The 21,065-nt window shown below is 50.8% G+C and overlaps 1 protein-coding gene across 1 annotated transcript in view; it reads right to left on the bottom strand.

The window, feature by feature from the left end:
• The window catches only part of DDX24 (DEAD-box helicase 24), a 45,072-nt gene extending 24,785 nt beyond the window's left edge, over positions 1–20,287 (bottom strand). The window contains exons 1-8 of the mRNA XM_075331193.1: positions 20,162–20,287; positions 17,002–17,743; positions 12,688–13,080; positions 12,400–12,553; positions 9,754–10,269; positions 9,513–9,588; positions 8,505–8,693; positions 8,249–8,378 (exon numbers count right to left, since the gene is read on the bottom strand). Coding sequence (XP_075187308.1) covers positions 8,249–8,378; positions 8,505–8,693; positions 9,513–9,588; positions 9,754–10,269; positions 12,400–12,553; positions 12,688–13,080; positions 17,002–17,731 — 2,188 coding nt within the window. The 5' untranslated portion in view covers positions 17,732–17,743; positions 20,162–20,287. The remainder of the gene's footprint in view (positions 1–8,248; positions 8,379–8,504; positions 8,694–9,512; positions 9,589–9,753; positions 10,270–12,399; positions 12,554–12,687; positions 13,081–17,001; positions 17,744–20,161) is intronic.
• Between the last annotated feature and the right edge of the window lie 778 nt (positions 20,288–21,065).

Here is a 21,065-nt window from a genome sequence, read left to right on the forward strand (position 1 = left end):
GGTGGATCATTTCAAATATCTCGGAATTATACTGGCGGGAAGCCCTGCGGAGATGATAGCGAGAAATATAGCCCCCTTACTAGCGTACTTCGGGGAGAAATTTAATAGATGGAGCCAACTCCCACTGTCAGTGGCGGGAAGGATTAATCTCCTTAAAATGATAGTGCAACCAAAGTGTCTCTATATTACCCAGCATGTATTCGTGCAGATTCCTCGCTCTTTCTTCCGGTCCTTGGAATCTCTAATGATTACCTTTGTCTGGGGCTCGTCCAGATCAAGGGTCCAATTGGCCAAATTACAAAGACCCAAGGATATGGGGGGTATGGCCCTTCCTGATCTTTATATTTACTATCTGGCCGGACAATTGAAATATTTGGGTCCATGGACACTTCCCCGAGTTGGGGGTTCTCCGGAGGGGCTCCTGGCAGAGTTCACAGGTGTGGATCTCCTGTGGCCGTTACTGACGGATCACAGGAGGTCCCCTGAGGGTCGTGTCCTCCCGATACATAAATTGGGGGCCAGGATCTGGAAAGAGGCTAAAGCCGTATTTGGATTCCATGATGTACCAACTGAGACGCCCTTATGGGATAACTTGGACCTCCCACATTTTTGTGGGTTGCCGGGATTTGGTGAATGGAGGAATCGCGGAATAATCTCCCTGGGATCACTGGTCCGGGACGCTGAACTCCGCCCCTTTGCACAACTGCGGACAGAATTCGATTTGCCGGAATCTCATGGGTTTCAGTATCTCCAGATTAGGCACGCCTTTCGAGCTCAGTTCTCTGGTCGTGGGGTTAGATTCTCTTCCTTCCCAGTCATTGGAATTATTAGATCACAGGGCCCTGGTGGTCTTATTTCTAAACTATATTCCTCCCTCATTCGGGCCAAGGCCATGAATAATCCTCTTTCTGTCCGTGAGAAGTGGAGTGCCAGGATCCCTGAAATTGATGATGTAGTGTGGGACGACATTGTCGAATCCCACACATTGGTCTCTCCCGCTGTTAACAATAGACTGATCCAATTATATATAATACACCAAAGTTATATTACTCCACAGAGACTGAACAAGATGAAAAAGCTGAATAATTCGGTGGGGATGGGCTGTCCGAGATGCGGGAGAGACGGTGCTGATTTCTGGCACATGATATGGGATTGCCGAGTCATTCTCTCCTATTGGAGTGAGATTGTAACGACTCTTTCCGCCATATTTCAAAAAGCGGTTGCTATGTGCCCAGTCCTGTGTCTATTTGGGGTGGTAGATGTACACTCCTGGTCCCATGATGAGAATCTATTAATAAAGAAGGTTCTTTTTCTGGCCCGGAAGGGCATTATACTAAATTGGATGAGCACTCATTCCCCAACTAGAGCCTCTTGGATTGCATTGGTAAATGCTATAATCCCGTCTGAACAATTTGTTTACAAGACAAGAGGCTCCTCAACTAAATTTGACAAAATCTGGGGTAGATGGATGAGGTCGCCCTTGACTGGCGGATCTCCTGGTTCTCTTGCGGATAACCTACAGGCAGTATTATCGCAATAATAGCCAGTAGTGGCCCGGTAGGCAGAAAGGAGACACATGTGATTCATGATACACTATATCAGGGATACCACGAGTTCCCCGAAACTTGGGTTGCACTCTCCTTGACAATATGAGTTCTTTTGCCTTGAATTGGATGTATCTCGCGAGCTAACACCTTTGCTATGTTTGATGCTCTTTGGATATGCTGAAATAATGGACGCTGATTTGATTGTTGTTATTTTATTATCCTGAAGACCAACCAGTTACATGTACACTGTCTCACTGAACAATTTGCTGATTTATTCTTTTATGTAATGTTTTACTTAACTTTCAATAAAACGAGTTTAAAAAAAAAGAAGGGAATTTTGTTACTTACCGTAAATTCCTTTTCTTCTAGCTCTTATTGGGAGACCCAGACGATTGGGTGTATAGCTACTGCCTCCGGAGGCCACACAAAGCATTACACTAAAAAGTGTAAGGCCCCTCCCCTTCTGGCTATACACCCCCCGTGGGATCACGGGCTGCTCAGTTTTAGTGCTAAAGCAAGAAGGAGGAAAGCCAATAACTGGTTTAAACAAATTCACTCCGAGTAACATCGGAGAACTGAAAACCGTTCAACATGAACAACATGTGTACCCGCAAACAACCAAAAATCCCGAAGGACAACAGGGCGGGTGCTGGGTCTCCCAATAAGAGCTAGAAGAAAAGGAATTTACGGTAAGTAACAAAATTCCCTTCTTCTTCGGCGCTCTATTGGGAGACCCAGACGATTGGGACGTCCAAAAGCAGTCCCTGGGTGGGTAACAAAATACCTCAAGTTAGAGCTGCAAGACAGCCCTCCTCTACGAGGAGGCCACTGCCGCCTGCAGGACTCTTCTACCTAGGCTGGCGTCCGCCGAAGCATAGGTATGCACCTGATAATGTTTGGTGAAAGTGTGCAAACTCGACCAGGTAGCTGCCTGGCACACTTGTTGAGCCGAAGCCTGGTGTCGTAATGCCCAGGACGCACCCACGGCTCTGGTTGAATGGGCCTTCAGCCCTGAAGGAACCGGAAGCCCCGCAGAACGGTAGGCTTCCAGAATTGGTTCTTTGATCCATCGAGCCAGGGTGGCTTTAGAAGCCTGCGACCCCTTGCGCTGGCCAGCGACAAGGACAAAGAGTGCATCAGAGCGGCGCAGGGGCGCCGTGCGGGAAATGTAGATTCTGAGTGCTCTCACCAGATCTAACAAATGTAAATCCTTTTCATACCGGTGAACCGGATGAGGACAAAAGGAAGGTAAGGAGATATCCTGATTAATATGAAACGAGGATACTACCTTAGGGAGAAACTCCTGAATGGGGCGCAGCACTACCTTGTCCTGGTGGACCACCAGGAAGGGAGCCTTGGATGACCGCGCTGCTAGCTCAGACACTCTCCGAAGAGACGTGATCGCTACCAGAAAGGCCACTTTCCGTGATAGTCGAGAGAGTGAAACATCCGTCAGAGACTCGAAAGGCGGCTTCTGGAGAGCAACTAGTACCCTGTTCAGATCCCATGGATCTAACGGCCGCTCGTACGGGGGGACGATATGACAAACCCCCTGCAGGAACGTGCGTACCTGCGGACGTCGTGCTAGACGCTTCTGAAAAAACACCAATAGCGCCGAGACTTGCCCTTTAAGGGAGCCGAGCGACAAGCCCTTTTCCAACCCAGATTGCAAGAAGGAAAGAAAAGTAGGCAATGCCAATGGCCAGGGGGACACTCCTTGTACAGAGCACCAGTAAAAGAAAATCTTCCACTTCCGTGGTAGATCTTAGCAGACGTGGGCTTCATAGCCTGTCTCATGGTGGCAACGACCCCTTGGGATAATCCTGAGGACACTAGGATCTAGGACGCAATGGCCACACAGTAGGTTCAGGGCCGTAGAATTCAGATGGAAAAACGGCCCTTGGGACAGTAAGTCTGGCCGGTCTGGTAGTGCCCACGGTTGACCGACCGTGAGATGCCTGTCGCCAGAGCTCTTTGATCGTCATGAAAACCGGGACCTTGCTGTTGTGCCGATTCGTGAAACCCGTCCGGGTGCAGAGACCATTCTCCTGCGTCCACGCCCTGGCGACTGAGGAAGTCTGCTTCCCAGTTTTCTACGCCCGGGATGTGAACTGCGGATATGGCGTATGCTCTGTCTTCCACCCCTAGCAGAATCCGGCGGACTTCCTGGGAGGCTCGCCGACTGCGTAGTCCGCCTTGGTGGTTGATGTATGCCACCGCTGTGGATTGTCCGACTGAATTCGGATCTGTTTGCCTTCCAGCCACTGCAGGAAGTCTTGCAGGGCAATATACACTGCCCAGAGCTCCAGACAATTGATCTGAAGAGTGGACTCCTCTGAAGAGAGTCCTTGATCGTCTGAGAAAGGGGGACGTTCCTGTGTAGGGACATCGACTTCCCCTCCCATTAGCGAAGAATGTTCTATTGAAGTGGACGCAGATGAAACTGCGTGAAAGGGACTGCCTCTGGATGAGGTGTCTCCTTGAAGGAGAGACTGCACCCCCGTCTGTAGTGACCGCTGTTTGTCCAGTGGAAGCTTCACCATCGCTGAGAGAGTGTGAAACCCCAAGCTAAGATATGCCAGCGATTGGGTTTAACTTTGAAAAGTTGAGGACCCACCCGAAACTCTGGGAAGTCTCCAGCGCCATGTTCAGGCTGTGTTGGCATGCCTCTTAAAAGAGTGCCTTGACAAGTAGATGGTCTAAGTAAGGGATCACAGGGTGACCCTGAGAGTGCGGGAGTGGTCCCACTGCTGCCATGAACTTGGTGAAAACCCGTGGGGCTGTCGCCAGACCGAAGGGTAGGGCTACGAACCGAAGATGCTCGTCTTCAATAACGAATCGTAGCAAACGCCGGTGCTCTGGAGCAATCGGCACGTGGAGATAAGCATCCTGATGTCTATTGATGCTAGGAAATCTCCTTGAGACATTGAGGCAATGACGGAGCGGAGGGATTCCATCCGGAACCGCCTGGTTTTCACGTGCTTGTTGAGCAGTTTAAGGTCCAGAACGGAACGGAAGGAGTCGTCCTATTTTGTCACCCCGACCAGATCGGAGTAAAAAGTGTCTCTTGTTCCTGAGGAGGAACCGGGATTACGACTCCTACTGCCTACAGAAGAGCCTCGGCTCGGCCGGTGAGGAAGTTTTTTGCGACAAACTGTCTCTCACCCACCGGCCATTGACCTGTGGCAGTTAAATGTCGCTAAAGCGGGGGAGTCTGCCACCGACCGCGGACGCGGAGAGAGAGGGCTGAAAGTCATGAGGAAACCGCCTTGGTAGCGGTTCCTCCGGCTGCCTTCTCCGGGCGTGATTGAGCCCGCCAGGAACCTGCGCCCCTCTGAGCCTTTTGAGTCCTGTTGGACGAGGGCAATTGGGACGTGCCCGAGCCTGGGAAGGACCGAAACCTCGACTGTCCCTTCTCCTGATGGGTCTTGTTTGATAGCTGGGGTAAGGAAGAATCCGTACCCTTGGACAGTTGAATGATTTAATCCAACCGCTCACGAAACAGTCTGTCACCAGATAAAGGCAATCTGGTTAAGCACTTTTGTGGAAGCAGCATCTGCTCCAATCCCTTAACACTAGGAGCGTAACAACACGGAGTTGGCGGACGCCACTGACGTACGGCTCGTAGAGTCCAGGACAGCATAAACAGCTAGAGTCGCAATGCCGACATTGCGAGGTGAAGGACGCTACTGCGGCCAAGATGTACATGTGACCGCGTCCCTCTGCGCAATACTAGCTGAAATAGCTTGGAGTGCCTCTATGGCTGCGAATGCCGGGGCAACCGACCCGCCGATAGGGCTATCTGTCTGGCAATGGCATCTTTAAGTGAAGTCCCATCTTCCACTGCAACTATAGATCTAGCCGCAAGCCTGGAGATTGGGGGATCCACCCTTGGAGCGCTTGAGCACGTCAGGGGGGAAAGAGACAACGCGTATCCTCAATACGGTTGGAGAAACGCTTATCGGGATAAGCGTGGTGTTCCTGGACTGCTTCTCTGGAGTCAGAGTGACCAGAAAAGTACTCAATATACGCTTGAGATACCGAAATAGGGATTTCTTCTGCTGTGAAGCTGACCCCTCCACTGGAGGAGTTGAGGGAGAAATACCCAACCTTCCATTGATGGACGCTATAAGATTATTCACTATAGCGTCACCATCCGGTGTATCCGGATTGAGAGCGGTCTCAGGATCAGAGTCCTGAACAGCTACGTCTGCATCATCATACAGAGAGTACTGTGATGAAGTCGAGGGCCGTTCTTAGGGAGCTCGCTTAGGCCGTCTGGGACTGTCGTCCGTGTCAGAGCCTGCACCCTGGGATGCATGGGACCCTCCTGGAGCCATGATTTGTTTCGAAATCAGGGTGGCCAGGGGCATTGAATCAACATTGCCCAAGGTCTGTCTGGACTGCAAAGTCTGTAAGATGTTAGTCATAGTCACAGACAATATATCAGCGGAAACTGCAACTCCGTCCCTGTCCCTGGACAGGGATCACAGGTGGTTCTTTTGGCCACCTGTAGCAGAGACCCCGTTGAGTAATTGCACACACTGGGGGTCCTGGAACAGTATCGCATGCAGTACAAGCAGCATAGAAAGCCTGTGCCTTGGCACCCATGCTTTTTTTTTTTTTTTGCTGTTGCTGTCTAGCCATCTAGGAGCATTAGCCAAGAATAGCGACCGTACAGTGCAATGTATGGCATACAAGCATGAAGTACAATAAACACTTCAGCACATGCAGTACAAGGAGCATAGAAAGCCTGTGCCTTGGCACCTTTGCTTTTCTGCTGCCGTTGTCTAGTTATTCAGGAGCATTAGCCAAGAAAAGCGACATACAGTGAATGTATAGCATACAAGCATGAAAATAACCACTGCAGCACATGCAATCCAAGCAGCATTGAAAGCTTGTGCCTTAGCACCCTTGCTTTTCTGCTGCTGTTGTCTGGTCATCAAGGAGCATTAGCCAAGAATAGCGACATGCAGTGAATGTACAAGCATGAAAATAAACTCTGCAGTACATGCAATCCAAGCAGCATTGAAAGCTTGTGCCTTAGCACCATTGCTGTTTGCTGCCGCTGGCTAGCCATCTAGGCGGGTAGACAGCCAAGAATAGCCCTTACAGTGCAATGTAAAGCATACAAGCATAAAGGACACATGACACTGCAGCACATGCAAGACAAGCAGCACATAGAGTCTGTGCTTTAGCACCCCTGATCTTTTGCTGCTGTTTCTAGGTCTGCATCCTGAATAGCGACCGTACAAAAGTACAACAGGACACTTCGGCATTAGTGGGTCAGCACTTTAGTTGCCGTTTACCGCCCGCACAAAAGCGGGTGTGTGGCGCCGGAATCCTGTGCTGGTAGCTCAGCGCTTGTCTCCGTTTTCCCGCTCTGCGTGCCGGAATGGCTGCCGGCGTCCAGAGGAGAGGGGCGGGCCGAGGGCGTGCCCGAGACAAGAGCGGGAACCCGGCGCCCACTGTGTCTAGTGAAGGGGGCTGGAGAATGCAAATAAGGCTCCAGCCCTCGGCGCTGCTATAGAACAGCGTCTCTCCCTTTCCCTGAGTGACAGGGTGGGGGCGGGAACGAAGCGGCGCTAGGCCGCAAAAGCCGGGGACTAAAGTTAGAAGCGCCGCCGCCGTAAAAGCGCGGTCGGCGCGTCCCCGGCGCACTACAAGTCGCAGCTGCGCCGCCGCTCCAGGGGCGGTCGGCGCGGCGGTCCCCACACGTAAAGTCCCCCAGTAATCTGCAGGGACTATAAGCCCAGCGCACAGCGCTACAGTCCCCGGCGCACTAGCACACCCAGCAAGCCTGGAGTGTGCGTGGCCTGCCATACGGGGACACAGAGTACCTGAAAGTTGCAGGGCCTTGTCCCTGAACGGCACTCCCGCTCCACATCCAGCAGGTTCTATGGGTCTGTGGATGGAGCCCGGCCTCAGGGCTTGGTGGCCGGAAAGATCCCACTTCCTCAGAGCCCCTCAGGGGGATGGGGAAGGAAAACAGCATGTGGGCTCCAGCCTCCGTACCAGCAATAGGTACCTCAACCTTACAAACCGCAAGTGGGGTGAGAAGGGAGCATGCTGGGGGCCCTAGTATGGGCCCTCTTTTCTTCCATCCGATATGGTCAGCAGCTACTGCTGACTAAACAGTGGAGCTTATGCATGGATGTCTGACCTCCTTCGCACAAAGCAGAAAACTGGTGAGCCAGTGATCCCACTGGGGGTGTATAGCCAGAAGGGGAGGGGCCTTACACTTTTTAGTGTAATGCTTTGTGTGGCCTCCGGAGGCAGTAGCTATACACCCAATCGTCTGGGTCTCCCAATAGAGCGCCGAAGAAAAAGGGGAGTAAAATGGGGGGCACAGTATGAGGAACACAATCAGGATACGCATGTAATTTAGGTTTTGCTCATAGACAATGCATTCAGAGAACACTGTGGTTCTCAGAGGACGGTGTCAGGACGCATTGCCCGCGCTCAGGTCTCCGCTCCTCAAGTCCTGTCCAATGACCCTCAAAGAAATAGCTCGAGGCATGTGCAGATAGCGAGCCCTAATGGGGACAGTGGTGAGGATGATGTCTGTACAGCGCTGTGTTATAGGATGGCGATATATAAATAAGTACAATAAATAAGAGGAAAGCCTACATGGGATTCCCAGTATCAGTGAGCAGAATTGTGAATGCAGCTCTGGGGGTGACTGTACTTTGTTTTTTTACCTATTAAGTCATCATCGTCCAGATCCATTTCCAGGGCCTCTGCCGCCTGCTGGATCCAGGAGTTCTGCTGTTTGGCTTTACTGTTGAAATACTCGACCTTCTCGATCTGCCGAGCCAGACTGACGCGTTCCTGGTGAGAGAAGCAATGGCGGCCGTCACTAATGGGTGCACGTACGAAGAGGATGGAGAAATGCTGGACGCACCACACCGATACATCGCCCTCCAGTGGCTGCAGAATGGATGACAGCCTCTGTACCTTAATTCCATCCATGCTTTTCTCTTCCACCGGGAACAGTGGGATCTCGTCATCCTTCTCCAGAGTCCGGAGGATTTTCCTATAATTCACCACATCATCCGGCCCAATCAGAAGCAAACTGAGGCCATCGCTGGAGGCTCGAGCTGTCCGGCCGCTGCGGTGCACATAGGTCTCAGAGGTCCTGGGGATCTGCAAATGACGTGACAGTACATATACAGCCCCAATGTATGTACAGTGACCGCACCAGCAGAATAGTGAGTGCAGCTCTGGAGTATAATACAGGATCAGTAATGTAATGTATATATACAGTGACTGCACCAGCAGAATAGTGAGTGCAGCTCTGCAGTTTTATTATGGGTGTAATTAATGTACACAAGGACTCTGCTTTTTATGCAGTACTTTTGTGGAGCATGTACACACGCCGTTTTTTTAAACTCTGTTGAGTCCACAAAGATTTTTTTAAGTAAAACCTTCTTCTAGAAATGCCTATGTATGTAATGTAATATGTGTACACAGTGACTACACCAGCAGAATAGTGAGTGCAGCTCTGGAGTATAATACAGGAGGTAACTCAGGATCAGTAATGTATGTACACAGTGACTGCACCAGCAGAATAGTGAGTGCAGCTCTGGAGTAGAATACAGGAGGTAACTCAGGATCAGTAATGTAATGTATGTACACAGTGACTCCACCAGCAGAATAGTGAGTGCAGCTCTGGAGTATAATACAGGAGGTAACTCAGGATCAGTAATGTAATGTATGTACACAGTGACTGCACCAGCAGAATAGTGAGTGCAGCTCTGCAGCATAATACAGGAGGTAACTCAGGATCAGTAATGTAATGTATGTACACAGTGACTGCACCAGCAGAATAGTGAGTGCAGCTCTGGAGTATAATACAGGAGGTAACTCAGGATCAGTAATGTATGTACACAGTGACTGCACCAGCAGAATAGTGAGTGCTGCTCTGGAGTATAATATCTGTATATTGCAGTGTAGGGTCTGTACCTGGTAATGCAGGACATGTTGGACGTTGGGAATGTCGAGACCTCGGGCAGCGACGTCGGTGGTGAGGAGAATACAGCTGTTAGGAGAAAGAAGGAGAAGGTTGTGATTATGGCTTCCCTGTCACTTCTCACTAGGTCAGCGTACTTGTCGGTTACAATCCTCTGTGCTGCTGTGGACCCTCCTCCTTCCTCTGTGTGAATTTTAGTCTCAATCATTATATATATACACGGAGAATGGTCACCTTTCCCGTTCTGCGAATCTCTCCAGGTTCTTGAGCCGCTGCTTCTGGTGCATGTTGGCGTGGAGGGGCATGGGGTTACACTCCATGATGGTGAGGAGCGACGTCAGCCTCTTGATGCAGTCGATGCTGTTGGCGAACACCATGGTCCTGCCCGGGTACTGCAGCAGGAAGTAGTAGAGGTAGAAGTCCTTCTCGTCGCTGCTGCAGTGGATCTTGGTCTCGGTCAGGGTCTCCACGGTGGCCTGCGTCCTGGTCAGGTCTATCACCTTGGGTTTGCCCTTCAGGCCGATCTTGGCCATCAGACTCTCCAGCTTGCCTTCCTTGTCCATCTTCTTGTAGTTCTTCTTCTGCAGCAGGCGGCTCGGGGCCTGGTGGATGAGGGTCAGGGTGGCGGAAAACACAAAGGTCTGTCTGTTGCGGTTGTAGTGCGAGTCGCCCAGCATCTCCAGCAGCTGCGCCAACTCAGCGTAGTGCCCCTTCTCCACCATCCGGTCCGCTTCATCGATGACCAGGCACCTGTAGCGACAAGACAAGACTGAACTCAGGTCCTAACTCGTCCGGGAAATGTTCTATCAGCCATAGTGATAATTATGCAGCTTAGGAAACAACTGACACAAAACGTTTCTGCATGACCCCCCCTTCTCCACAGTTAAGGGGTTCCCCGGCGTCGATCCCTCCCTCGTCAGGAGGCGAGCGCTGCGGGTGACATGTCTGCACGGCATTGCGAGACCTGCCCACTGCACAGGTGACTCAGATATTTGCAGAAATGACATGGCCGCGGTGGAAAGGAGCAGCGCTGCACCCCACTGTGCAGGCATCATACCGTATTCACCCAGCTTTCCCCAAAACTGACAAATGTCAGAAAGAGTCTTTAAGGGGATTGCAGGGTGAGAATATCCGATCAGTGGAGAACAAAAGCCGCAGCAGAGGCCACATTTACTACTACTCCGCTTTATATCAAAAATAATAATAATTGGGGGCACTTTTTACCTTTCAAGCTCTTTAAATAACAGGGATCTGGATGGGGAATAGAAGCCTTCAGACATTCAATATTTCCCGGATCCGTACATTTCTTTGCCAAAAAGCTGCAAAAACCCTAGTACATGCCCTCATTATCTCCCGCCTGGACTATTGCAACCTCCTGCTCTGTGGCCTCCCTTCTAACAGTCTCGCACTCCTACAATCTATTCTAAACTATGCTGCCCGACTCATCCACCCCTCCCCCCACTACTCCCCGACCTCTCCTCTCCGCCAATCCCTTCACTGGCTTCCCATTGCCCAACGACTCCAGTTGAAAACATTAACCATGACATACAAAGCCATGCACAACCTGTCTCCTCCCTACATCTGTGACCTAGTCTCCCGGTACTTACCTGCACGCAACCTTAGATCCTCACAAGATCTCCTTCTCTACTCCCCTCTCATCTCCTCTTCCCACAATCGCGTACAAGATTTCTCCCGTGCCTCCCCCATACTCTGGAATGCTCTGCCACACATCAGACTCTCACCTACCTTGACAAGCTTCAAGAGGAACCTGAAGACCCACCTCTTCCGACAAGCCTACAATCTGCCGTAACGCTCAGTCTGATACAGCGCCGCACAATCAGCTCTAGCCTCACCTACTGTATCCTCACCTATCCCTTGTAGACTGTGAGCCCTCGCAGGCAGGGTCCTCTATCCTCCTGTAGACTGTGAGCCCTCGCGGGCAGGGTCCTCTATCCTCCTGTAGACTGTGAGCTGTCGCAGGAAGGGATCTCTATCCCCCTGTAGACTGTGAGTCGTCGTGAGAAGGGATCTCTATCCCCCTGTAGACTGTGAGCCCTCGCGGGAAGGGATCCCTATCCCCCTGTAGACTGTGAGCCCTCGCGGGAAGGGATCTCTATCCCCCTGTAGACTGTGAGCCCTCGCGGGAAGGGATCTCTATCCCCCTGTAGACTGTGAGCCCTTGCGGGAAGGGATCTCTATCCCCCGTAGACTGTGAGCCCTCGCTGTCAGGGACCTCTATCCTCCTGTAGACTGTGAGCCCTCGCGGGAAGGGATCTCTATCCTCCTGTAGACTGTGAGCCCTCGCGGGCAGGGACCTCTATCCTCCTGTAGACTGTGAGCCCTCGCGGGAAGGGATCTCTATCCCCCTGTAGACTGTGAGCCCTCGAGGGCAGGGACCTCTATCCTCCTGTAGACTGTGAGCCCTCGCGGGCAGGGACCTCTATCCTCCTGTAGACTGTGAGCCCTCGCGGGCAGGGACCTCTATCCTCCTGTAGACTGTGAGCCCTCGCGGGCAGGGACCTCTATCCTCCTGTAGACTGTGAGCCCTCGCGGGCAGGGACCTCTATCCTCCTGTAGACTGTGAGCCCTCGCGGGCAGGGACCTCTATCCTCCTGTAGACTGTGAGCCCTCGCGGGCAGGGACCTCTATCCTCCTGTAGACTGTGAGCCCTCGCGGGAAGGGATCTCTATCCCCCTGTAGACTGTGAGCCCTCGCGGGCAGGGTCCTCTCTCCTCCTGTACCAGTCTGTAACTTCTTTTGTTTATGATTATTGTACTTGTCCCTACTATGTGTATCCCCTTTTCACATGTAAAGTGCCATGGAATAAATGGCGCTATAATAATATATGGGACCGGACCTGGAACCCCCTCCCCCACTCACCGGAGCTTCCGCAGGTTGCACAGATGCGGGTGTCTTTCCTTAATCATCTCCCACAGACGCCCCGGGGTTGCGATGACGATCTCCGGCCTCCGATTTAGCACCCTTTCCTGTTTCTGGGGGGCCATCCCCCCGACCACTATAGCCGCTTTAATCCCTGGAAGGAGGAGCGGGGTCAGGTCATAAAGTCTCAGAGAATACAAAGCTTTGATGCTTCTTCTATCTAATGAGGCGATTCTTTAAGGCTTTAGAGGACCTCACATGTAGTGAATATAAAGACTCAGCTCTCACCGGTAAACTGCGCCACGGCGTCGATGTGATGTTTCACCTGCACGGCCAGCTCTCTAGTCGGGGTCACCACCAGTCCGAGCAGCGGTCGTTTGGTGTTGCTCTGGGGGGCGGCTTCCAGGGGAGCAAAGTTGAAATTAATATCGACATCTTTCACAACCTTCACGCAGCCCATGGAGGAATCCTCATCATCCTCCTCCTCCTCCTCATGGTCATCGTCCACTTCTCCAGTCTTCTCCTTCACATCTGTATCAGGGTCCTCAGTCACTTCTGTCTCCTCATCCTCCGCCGTCTCCTCGTCCTTCTCTTCTTCTGAGGCTCCGTCTTCCTGAGCTTTCCTCCATTTCAGTATAGAGTGGATCATGGGGATGGCGAAGGCGAGGGTCTTACCGCTTCCTGAAATGAAACAAAATCATAGGATTCATGTCAGAAGAAAAAAGATGTAACGGGGCCTCTGGATCTCCGTTATTAAGACTAGGGCCCACCGGATTTTATGGCAGAAGAACGACAATGAAACACGTGGGTGACGGCTTATTTATAGGAAAATACTGACAGGAGCAAAAGAGGAAAAGTCCCACAACAGACCCAGACACTTCTGATGGTTGGAGTTCTCACACAACGCTCCCCACATTCCTTCAATCACTTCCACCTCAAAAACATCTCTAGAATTCGGCCTTTTCTTACCGTTGACTCTGCAAAAACTCTTCCTGTCGCTCTCATTCATTCTCGCCTGGATTATTGTAATTCTTTACTAATTGGTCTCCCTGTTACTAAACTCTCCCCTCTCCAATCCATAAACTCTCCCCTCTCCAATCCATCCTGAATGCCGCTGCCAGGTTCTTTTCCTCTACAACCGCTGCACTGATGCCTCTGCTCTGTGCCAGTCATTGCACTGGTTGCCTATCCGCTACAGAGTCCAATATAAACTTGTCACACTCGCCCACAAAGCTCTCCACAGATCTACACCACCCTACCCGTCCTCTCCACAGTTCTACACCACCCTACATCTCCTCCTCATATCTACCACCCTACCTATCCTCTCCATAGTGCAGCACCGCCCTACATCTCCCCCCTCATCTCCATCACCCCACCCATCCTCTCCACACTGCTGCACAGCCCTACATCTCCTCCCTCATCTGTCTACCACCCTGCATGTCCTCTCCACAGTGCAGCACCGCCCTACATCTCCTCCTCATATCTACCACCCTACCTATCCTCTCCACAGTGCTGCACTGCCCTACATCTCCTCCCTCATCTGTCTACCACCCTGCATGTCCTCTCCACAGTGCAGCACCGCCCTACATCTCCTCCTCATATCTACCACCCTACCTATCCTCTCCACAGTGCTGCACTGCCCTACATCTCCTCCTCATATCTACCACAATACCTATCCTCTCCACAGTGCTGCACCGCCCTACATCTCCTCCTCATATCTACCACCCTACCTATCCTCTCCACAGTGCAGCACAGCCCTACATCTCCTCCTCATATCTACCACAATACCTATCCTCTCCACAGTGCAGCACAGCCCTACATCTCCTCCTCATATCTACCACCCTACCTATCCTCTCCACAGTGCAGCACCGCCCTACATCTCCTCCTCATATCTACCACCCTACCTATCCTCTCCACAGTGCAGCACCGCCCTACATCTCCTCCTCATATCTACCACCCTACCTATCCTCTCCACAGTGCAGCACAGCCCTACATCTCCTCCTCATATCTACCACCCTACCCTTCCTCTCCACAGTGCTGCACCGCCCTACATCTCCTCCTCATATCTACCACCCTACCCTTCCTCTCCACAGTGCTGCACCGCCCTACATCTCCTCCTCATCTCTGTCTATCGCCTGCCCGTCCTCTCCCCAGTTCTGCACCGCCCTACATCTCCTCCTCATCTCTGTCTATCGCCTGCCCGTCCTCTCCCCAGTTCTGCACCGCCCTACATCTCCGTCTTTCACCCCACCCATGCTGTTATGATTCAGTGACCGAGGAGGATCAGTAAAAAAAAAAGGACAAAAATGCGGAAACCCAAAAAGAAACCAGTGTGGCTGGAACCTTAACGGACTGCAGATCTAATCCTGACACACAACTAGAAGTAGCCGTGGGACGAGCCTACGATGACCTGGTCGCCTCGACACAGCCAGAGAACTAAATATTCTCACAGATAGAAATATAAGAAAAGCTGATCTGCCTTGGAGCAGTCCCCAAAGATAGATAGGTAGTCCCCCACATGTAAAGACTACGGTGATAAAGGAAATAACACCAATCTTACAGCCAAAACAAGTAATATACACAGTATAATCTTCAAATTGCTTTATTAACAATAGATTTAGGTAAAATGAATCAAATGGAACCACCCAGATGACGGATGGAATAATACACATGGGGGACACGGCACTAGTGGTGAAAAATGCACACCAACATATACCAGCAGGATAGTAAGACAGATAGTTATAAAAGGAAAACAATACAAAGCTAGAAAACAGATTCAGCAAAGATGAGGCCCAAACTATCTTTAGAGGAAAGGACAGGAAAGAGCAACTGTCTGCAGCCATAAAAAAACCCTAATAAGTCTCAGCACTCCTGATATGGAAAAGCCCTGGGCCTACACAGGCTCTCCCCCACTAAATCAGTACTCTGGTGTTACTGGGATCCAAAAACACTAATATAGATGAGGAACTGAATTTAATACCAAGCATGACAAAACACAATACATAGCAGAACATGGAGAAAGGTACAGGTACACAGACACTCCCAGCAGGGAATGATTCAGTTCCACCAAGAACTCCACACAGACAAAATAGGAATCAAGCAACAGTACCAAAACAGAAAAAACTACAAGAAAGTGGAAACAATAAGCAGAGGTACAAAGACCACTTATCTGAGAGGAGTTCTGGTAGAGAGAAGAGCTGGTTTCAGAATGTCCTTAGCACACAGGAGATACATTGAGCACCGGCAAGGAAATGGAAAAAGCTACTCAGTTATATAGGCCCAATCTGAATGACCTGATTGCCAGTCCTCCACAGGTGTCTGGCTCCCATTCAACAAGTCAACTGCACCGCCAGCACTGACCACAAGAGGGAGACCCAAACTGGAAAATGTATTCACAACACCGTGCCCTCCGTTCTGCTAATGACCTAAGACTGACATCCTCAACAATTCGAACCTCCCACTCCCGTCTTTTTCTCATGAGCTGCGCCTATGCTCTGGAACACACTACCAAGAGCAATCCGATTAATTCCCAACATCCACACCTTTAAGCAGGCCCTAAAAACCCATTTCTTTAGACTAGCCTATCACCTCACCGCCCTGATCTAATCTAGTCCATTTCTGCCCCTCATAATTTACTTCCAATTCTTGTCCCCTGTATCTTCTGGTTCCTTCATGAACTTTTTTACACTCTGTACCTGTATAACTTCTGGCTGGTGACCGGTCCACGCAGCTGGTTTTGAATCCCCTATTAAATCGATGGCTGGACCATATATGACAAGCTTTTCTCCCCCCATTCACCTTTTGTGTCTCCCCTATTTCCTCAGACTGTAGCTTACGAGCAGGGCCTCACTCCTCCTGGTATCTTAATGTTGTTATTTTGTATTGTCTAATACTGTCTGTACAAGTCCCCCCTGAATTGTATAGCGCTGCGGAATATGTTGGCGCTATATAAATAGTATTATTATTCCACGGGGAACCATTGACGTCACCTCTGATTTTGTATAATGCTGCCATTTTGCTGTAATCTAAGGATAGTATACATTTTTTAACCCTTAAGGAATTATCCCCATCTGGCCCTTTTTTTGGAAAATCCACAGACACCTCCATTTCTGAATGTGCATTATGGGGATAAATGTGGGTCCCAATGGTGGGATATAATGTCACAGACCGGGATACCCATGTAGTCACTTTGCATGCTTAGTCTTGCTAATGATCTCTATTTTCAAGATCTCTGCTTGTGGTCAATGAATAAAACATTCCTGATTATCTCTAATACCACACCAGGGTTTCTTACAATTGAATCCGGTCTGGACGATTTTCTAAAGAGATACAGTCTGCAATGTAGACAGATAAACTGTAATTATCAGAACAAAAACCCTTTACAGCTGAGGGTTTGTTACAATTGCATCCAGTCTAGATGATCCTCTGTGTTCAGACTGATACAAACCGTTGGTAAACCAGCTGTCGATGCGCTCAAAGAGGATCATCTGGACTGGATCTGCTGAATTGTTTTTTCATCAGTAAACAAGAGGGTTTCTATTCCCTGACAGCAAATATTCCTTGTAAATGCTCTTCGATATAACATATGTCTGGCACACTCACCCGTCTCTGCTGCACCTAAAACATCCATCTTGTCGCGGATGGCAGAGGGCAGTGCTAGCGCTTGGATTGGGGTCGGAGAGGAAAACCCTAAATAGCTGAGAGCTTGGAGGACTGGAGGTGGAACGTAGAGGTCCTTCCAGGCCGAAATGTCCACGTTCTTCCCAGCTGCTCCAGTTAATGCCCTGGCTGCCCAGTTCTTCATTTTCTTTGCAGGTTTGGCAACTGGAGCCTCTTCTTGCGTCTTGGACTCTTTAACTTTCGGCTTTTTCTTCTTCTTTCTCTTCTTGGCTTTCGATGGCTTAGGAGTGTCGTCTTCTTCTGCTGCTCCGGCCTCTGCTTCATCAGGAGCAGCCGTGTCATTATCCTCCTGCTCCTCTTCTCCAAATATTACTTCCTCCATCTCATCGTCTGACTCTTCTCTCACTTTCTTGGCTCCGACGTTCTTCTTACATTTTTTGTTTTTCTTCTTCCCGGTAACGTTTCCCTCCCCCTCGTCTTCCGCCTCGTCAGGCCTGCGTTTCCGTTTTCGCATATCTTTGATCAACTCGCTGGATGTCTTCACTAATGTATAGTCAGTCAGTTCCTCAAAGCAGATGATTTCATCCATGTTTTCTTCTGCGAAAAGACTGGGGTCCAGCGCCACAGGCTTCCATTTTCCGGTTATTTTGATGCCTTTTCTCTGTAGCTTTGTCTGGGCTCGGCCACTCTTCTTTGATTTCTGAGGCTTCATTTCCCTTCAAACCTGGAAAAAAAAAACCAAACTATAAGTGGGTAATAATTGCCATGATGGACCCCAGGGTTAGCGGAGAGATCGCCATACTGGATAGACACTTTATGGCTCAGCTCAAAAGTCAAAACAAGGAACATTGCAAGCGGGCAGCAAATTCTATGCATGGACCTGAACAGCTTTATAGGGCGACCACAGGTTCAAGATCCCTATGAAGACATTAACCAGGGTGGTGTCCCTACTTTTGATTGCGGGGGTCACACGCTAAACCCGCTCCTTTACCTGTACACGTTGGCTGATCTGATCAGCCAAAAATGAAAAAAGGAAACAACGTGTGATGAAAGGGTTAAAAAAAAGTTAAAGACATTAAAAGAAAACTACAAATCTGCAGACTTTTCATAGTTCAAAAATAAAAACCATTCGTTTCTGCGCATCCATAAAAGTTCAAAATTAATAAACCTATAAAGGTAAAAACAAAGAGAAAAATAAGAAAACAAGTAGAGTTGAGCGGATTGGTAATAATCCGGGTCCGGCGGATCAGTGGCGGGTTGACAAGGAGGTCCGAGATCCGATCTGGAATCCGGCTCAATATATGTCAATGAGAAGAGGAATCCGGGAAGAGGGAAGGGACAGGGAAGGGACAGGGAAGGGACAGGGAAGGGACAGGGAAGGGACAGGGAAGGGACAGGGAAGGGAGAAAAAAAAAAAAATTTGCCGAATCCGGATCGTGCACCCAGATGTACCGCTGAAACTGCGCGGATCCGGATTTTTCCAGTCCGGGTCCGCTCAACACTAAAAACAAGTCAAAACGAAAGAGTTGCTGTTTGTTCGGTCAATGCACCATCCCTAAAAAGATGCAATTAAAAAAATAAAGCCCTCACACTGTTCCACTGAGGGAGAAAATTAAGTTCAGGGACTCAAATGATGGCGACATAAAACAAAATTCATTTATTTTGTTTGGTTTTACAAAGTTTTACATTTTTTTCAAAACCACTAAAATAAGAAAAGTACAAGTCTGGAGCGTGAAGGCAGCAACCGGGAGAAAGTGGATTTCAGATCATTTTTACTGCGCAAAAAAAATTGGAGAAAACAAAACTTCAAAAATCTGATGGCGAGATGACGTGTTTGTACAGGATCCTCCCTGCACCAGGATTTTTTCTTCCTATTTTTTTGCACATTACATGGTAAAATGATCAGCGTCATCCAAAACTACAACTCGTCCTTCAGAGAACAGCACGGGGTTAATATCACCCTCTGCTGCCCTCCCCGCCATATTCAGCACCTCTTATGCTCTCTAAAATTCTCGTCCCGCTCCAATTTTGTGGCCAGGCCAGCCCTCAGCCGTTGCCCCCTCGGCTCATCCAGAGCCCCCAGCCGTTGCCCCTCTCAGCTCACTCCGAGCTCTCAACTGTGACCCCTCTCAAATCTGCCTGGGCACCACACTGTGACCCCTCTGGGCTCACCCGGAGCCACCCGCCGTCGCCCCTCTGGGCTCACCCGGAGCCACCCGCCGTCGCCCCTCTGGGCTCACCCGGAGCCACCCGCCGTCGCCCCTCTGGGCTCACCCGGAGCCACCCGCCGTCGCCCCTCTGGGCTCACCCGGAGCCACCCGCCGCCGCCGCCCCTCTGGGCTCACCCGGAGCCACCCGCCGCCGCCGCCCCTCTGGGCTCACCCGGAGCCCCCCCGCCGTCTCCCCCTCTCGGTTTACCCTGAGCCCCCCGCCCTCTCCCCTCTTGGTTTACCCTGAGCCCCCCGCCCTCTCCCCTCTTGGTTTACCCTGAGCCCCCCGCCCTCTCCCCTCTTGGTTTACCCTGAGCCCCCCGCCGTCTCCCCTCTTTGCTTACCCTGAGCCCCCCGCCGTCTCCCCTCTTTGCTTACCCTGAGCCCCCCGCCGTCTCCCCTCTTGGTTTACCCTGAGCCCCCGCCGTCTCCCCTCTTTGCTTACCCTGAGCCCCCCGCCGTCTCCCCTCTGGGCTTACCCTGAGCCCCCCGCCGTCTCCCCTCTCGGTTTACCCTGAGCCCCCCGCCGTCTCCCCTCTGGGCTTACCCTGAGCCCCCCGCCGTCTCCCCTCTTGGTTTACCCTGAGCCCCGGCCGTCTCCTCTCTTTGCTTACCCAGAGCCCCCCGCCGTCTCCCCTCTTTGCTTACCCTGAGCCCCCCGCCGTCTCCCCTCTGGGCTTACCCTGAGCCCCCCGCCGTCTCCCCTCTCGGTTTACCCTGAGCCCCCCGCCGTCTCCCCTCTCGGATCACCCGGAGCCCCCCGCCGTCTCTCCTCTTGGTTTACCCGGAGCCCCCCCGCCGTCTCCCCCTCTCGGCTCAGGGCAGGTCTAAGCCTCCTGAGGTGACCTGGTTACTATTCACTGACGGGTCGATATGCTGGTACTTGTAGTTCCGCCAGCCTCCATTCTGCCCCGTCACTGGCTGATTCTTACCTCCGCTCTGAGCTGTGACGGCATTAATACTCGGTCACCAGGTTACAGGAAGCCGCAGCACTGAACACGCTGTTCACACGGAAGGCGCCATTATTGTGTGACGTCATCAGTAAGGGACGGAGAAAACTTTATTAACAGCAAAAGTTCCGGACAGTGAGAGACACCGCCGCTCTTCCTGCCTCCTGTCCATACAGCGCTCCCGAATCTCCCCACAATCTGCAGCTACAACAGGGAGAAATGTATGAAATACCTGTTTATAAAATATCCAGAGAGGATCAATTACCAAATTATAGGTCACATACAGCAGAGTAAGTCATCACTACTGATCCTGACTTACCTCCTGCATTATACTCCAGAGCTGCACTCACTATTCTGCTGGTGCAGTCACTGTGCACATACATTACATTACTGATCCTGAGTTACCTCCTGTATTATACTCCAGAGCTGCACTCACTATTCTGCTGGTGCAGTCACTGTGTACATACATTACATTACTGATCCTAAGTTACCTCCTGTATTATACTCCAGAGCTGCACTCACTATTCTGCTGGTGCAGTCACTGTGTACATACATTACATTACTGATCCTAAGTTACCTCCTGTATTATACTCCAGAGCTGTGCTCACTATTCTGCTGGTGCAGTCACTGTGTACATACATTACATTACTGATCCTGAGTTACCTCCTGTATTATATTCCAGAGCTGCGCTCACTATTCTGCTGGGGCAGTCACTGTGTACATACATTACATTACTGATCCTGAGTTACCTCCTGTATTATACTCCAGAGCTGCACTCACTATTCTGCTGGTGCAGTCACTGTGTACATACATTACATTACTGATCCTGAGTAACCTCCTGTATTATACTCCAGAGCTGCACTCACTATTCTGCTGCTGCAGTCAC

The sequence above is a fragment of the Anomaloglossus baeobatrachus genome, chromosome 12 (assembly GCF_048569485.1).
Source record: "Anomaloglossus baeobatrachus isolate aAnoBae1 chromosome 12, aAnoBae1.hap1, whole genome shotgun sequence".
In the NCBI taxonomy this organism is placed as follows: Eukaryota; Metazoa; Chordata; class Amphibia; order Anura; family Aromobatidae; genus Anomaloglossus; species Anomaloglossus baeobatrachus.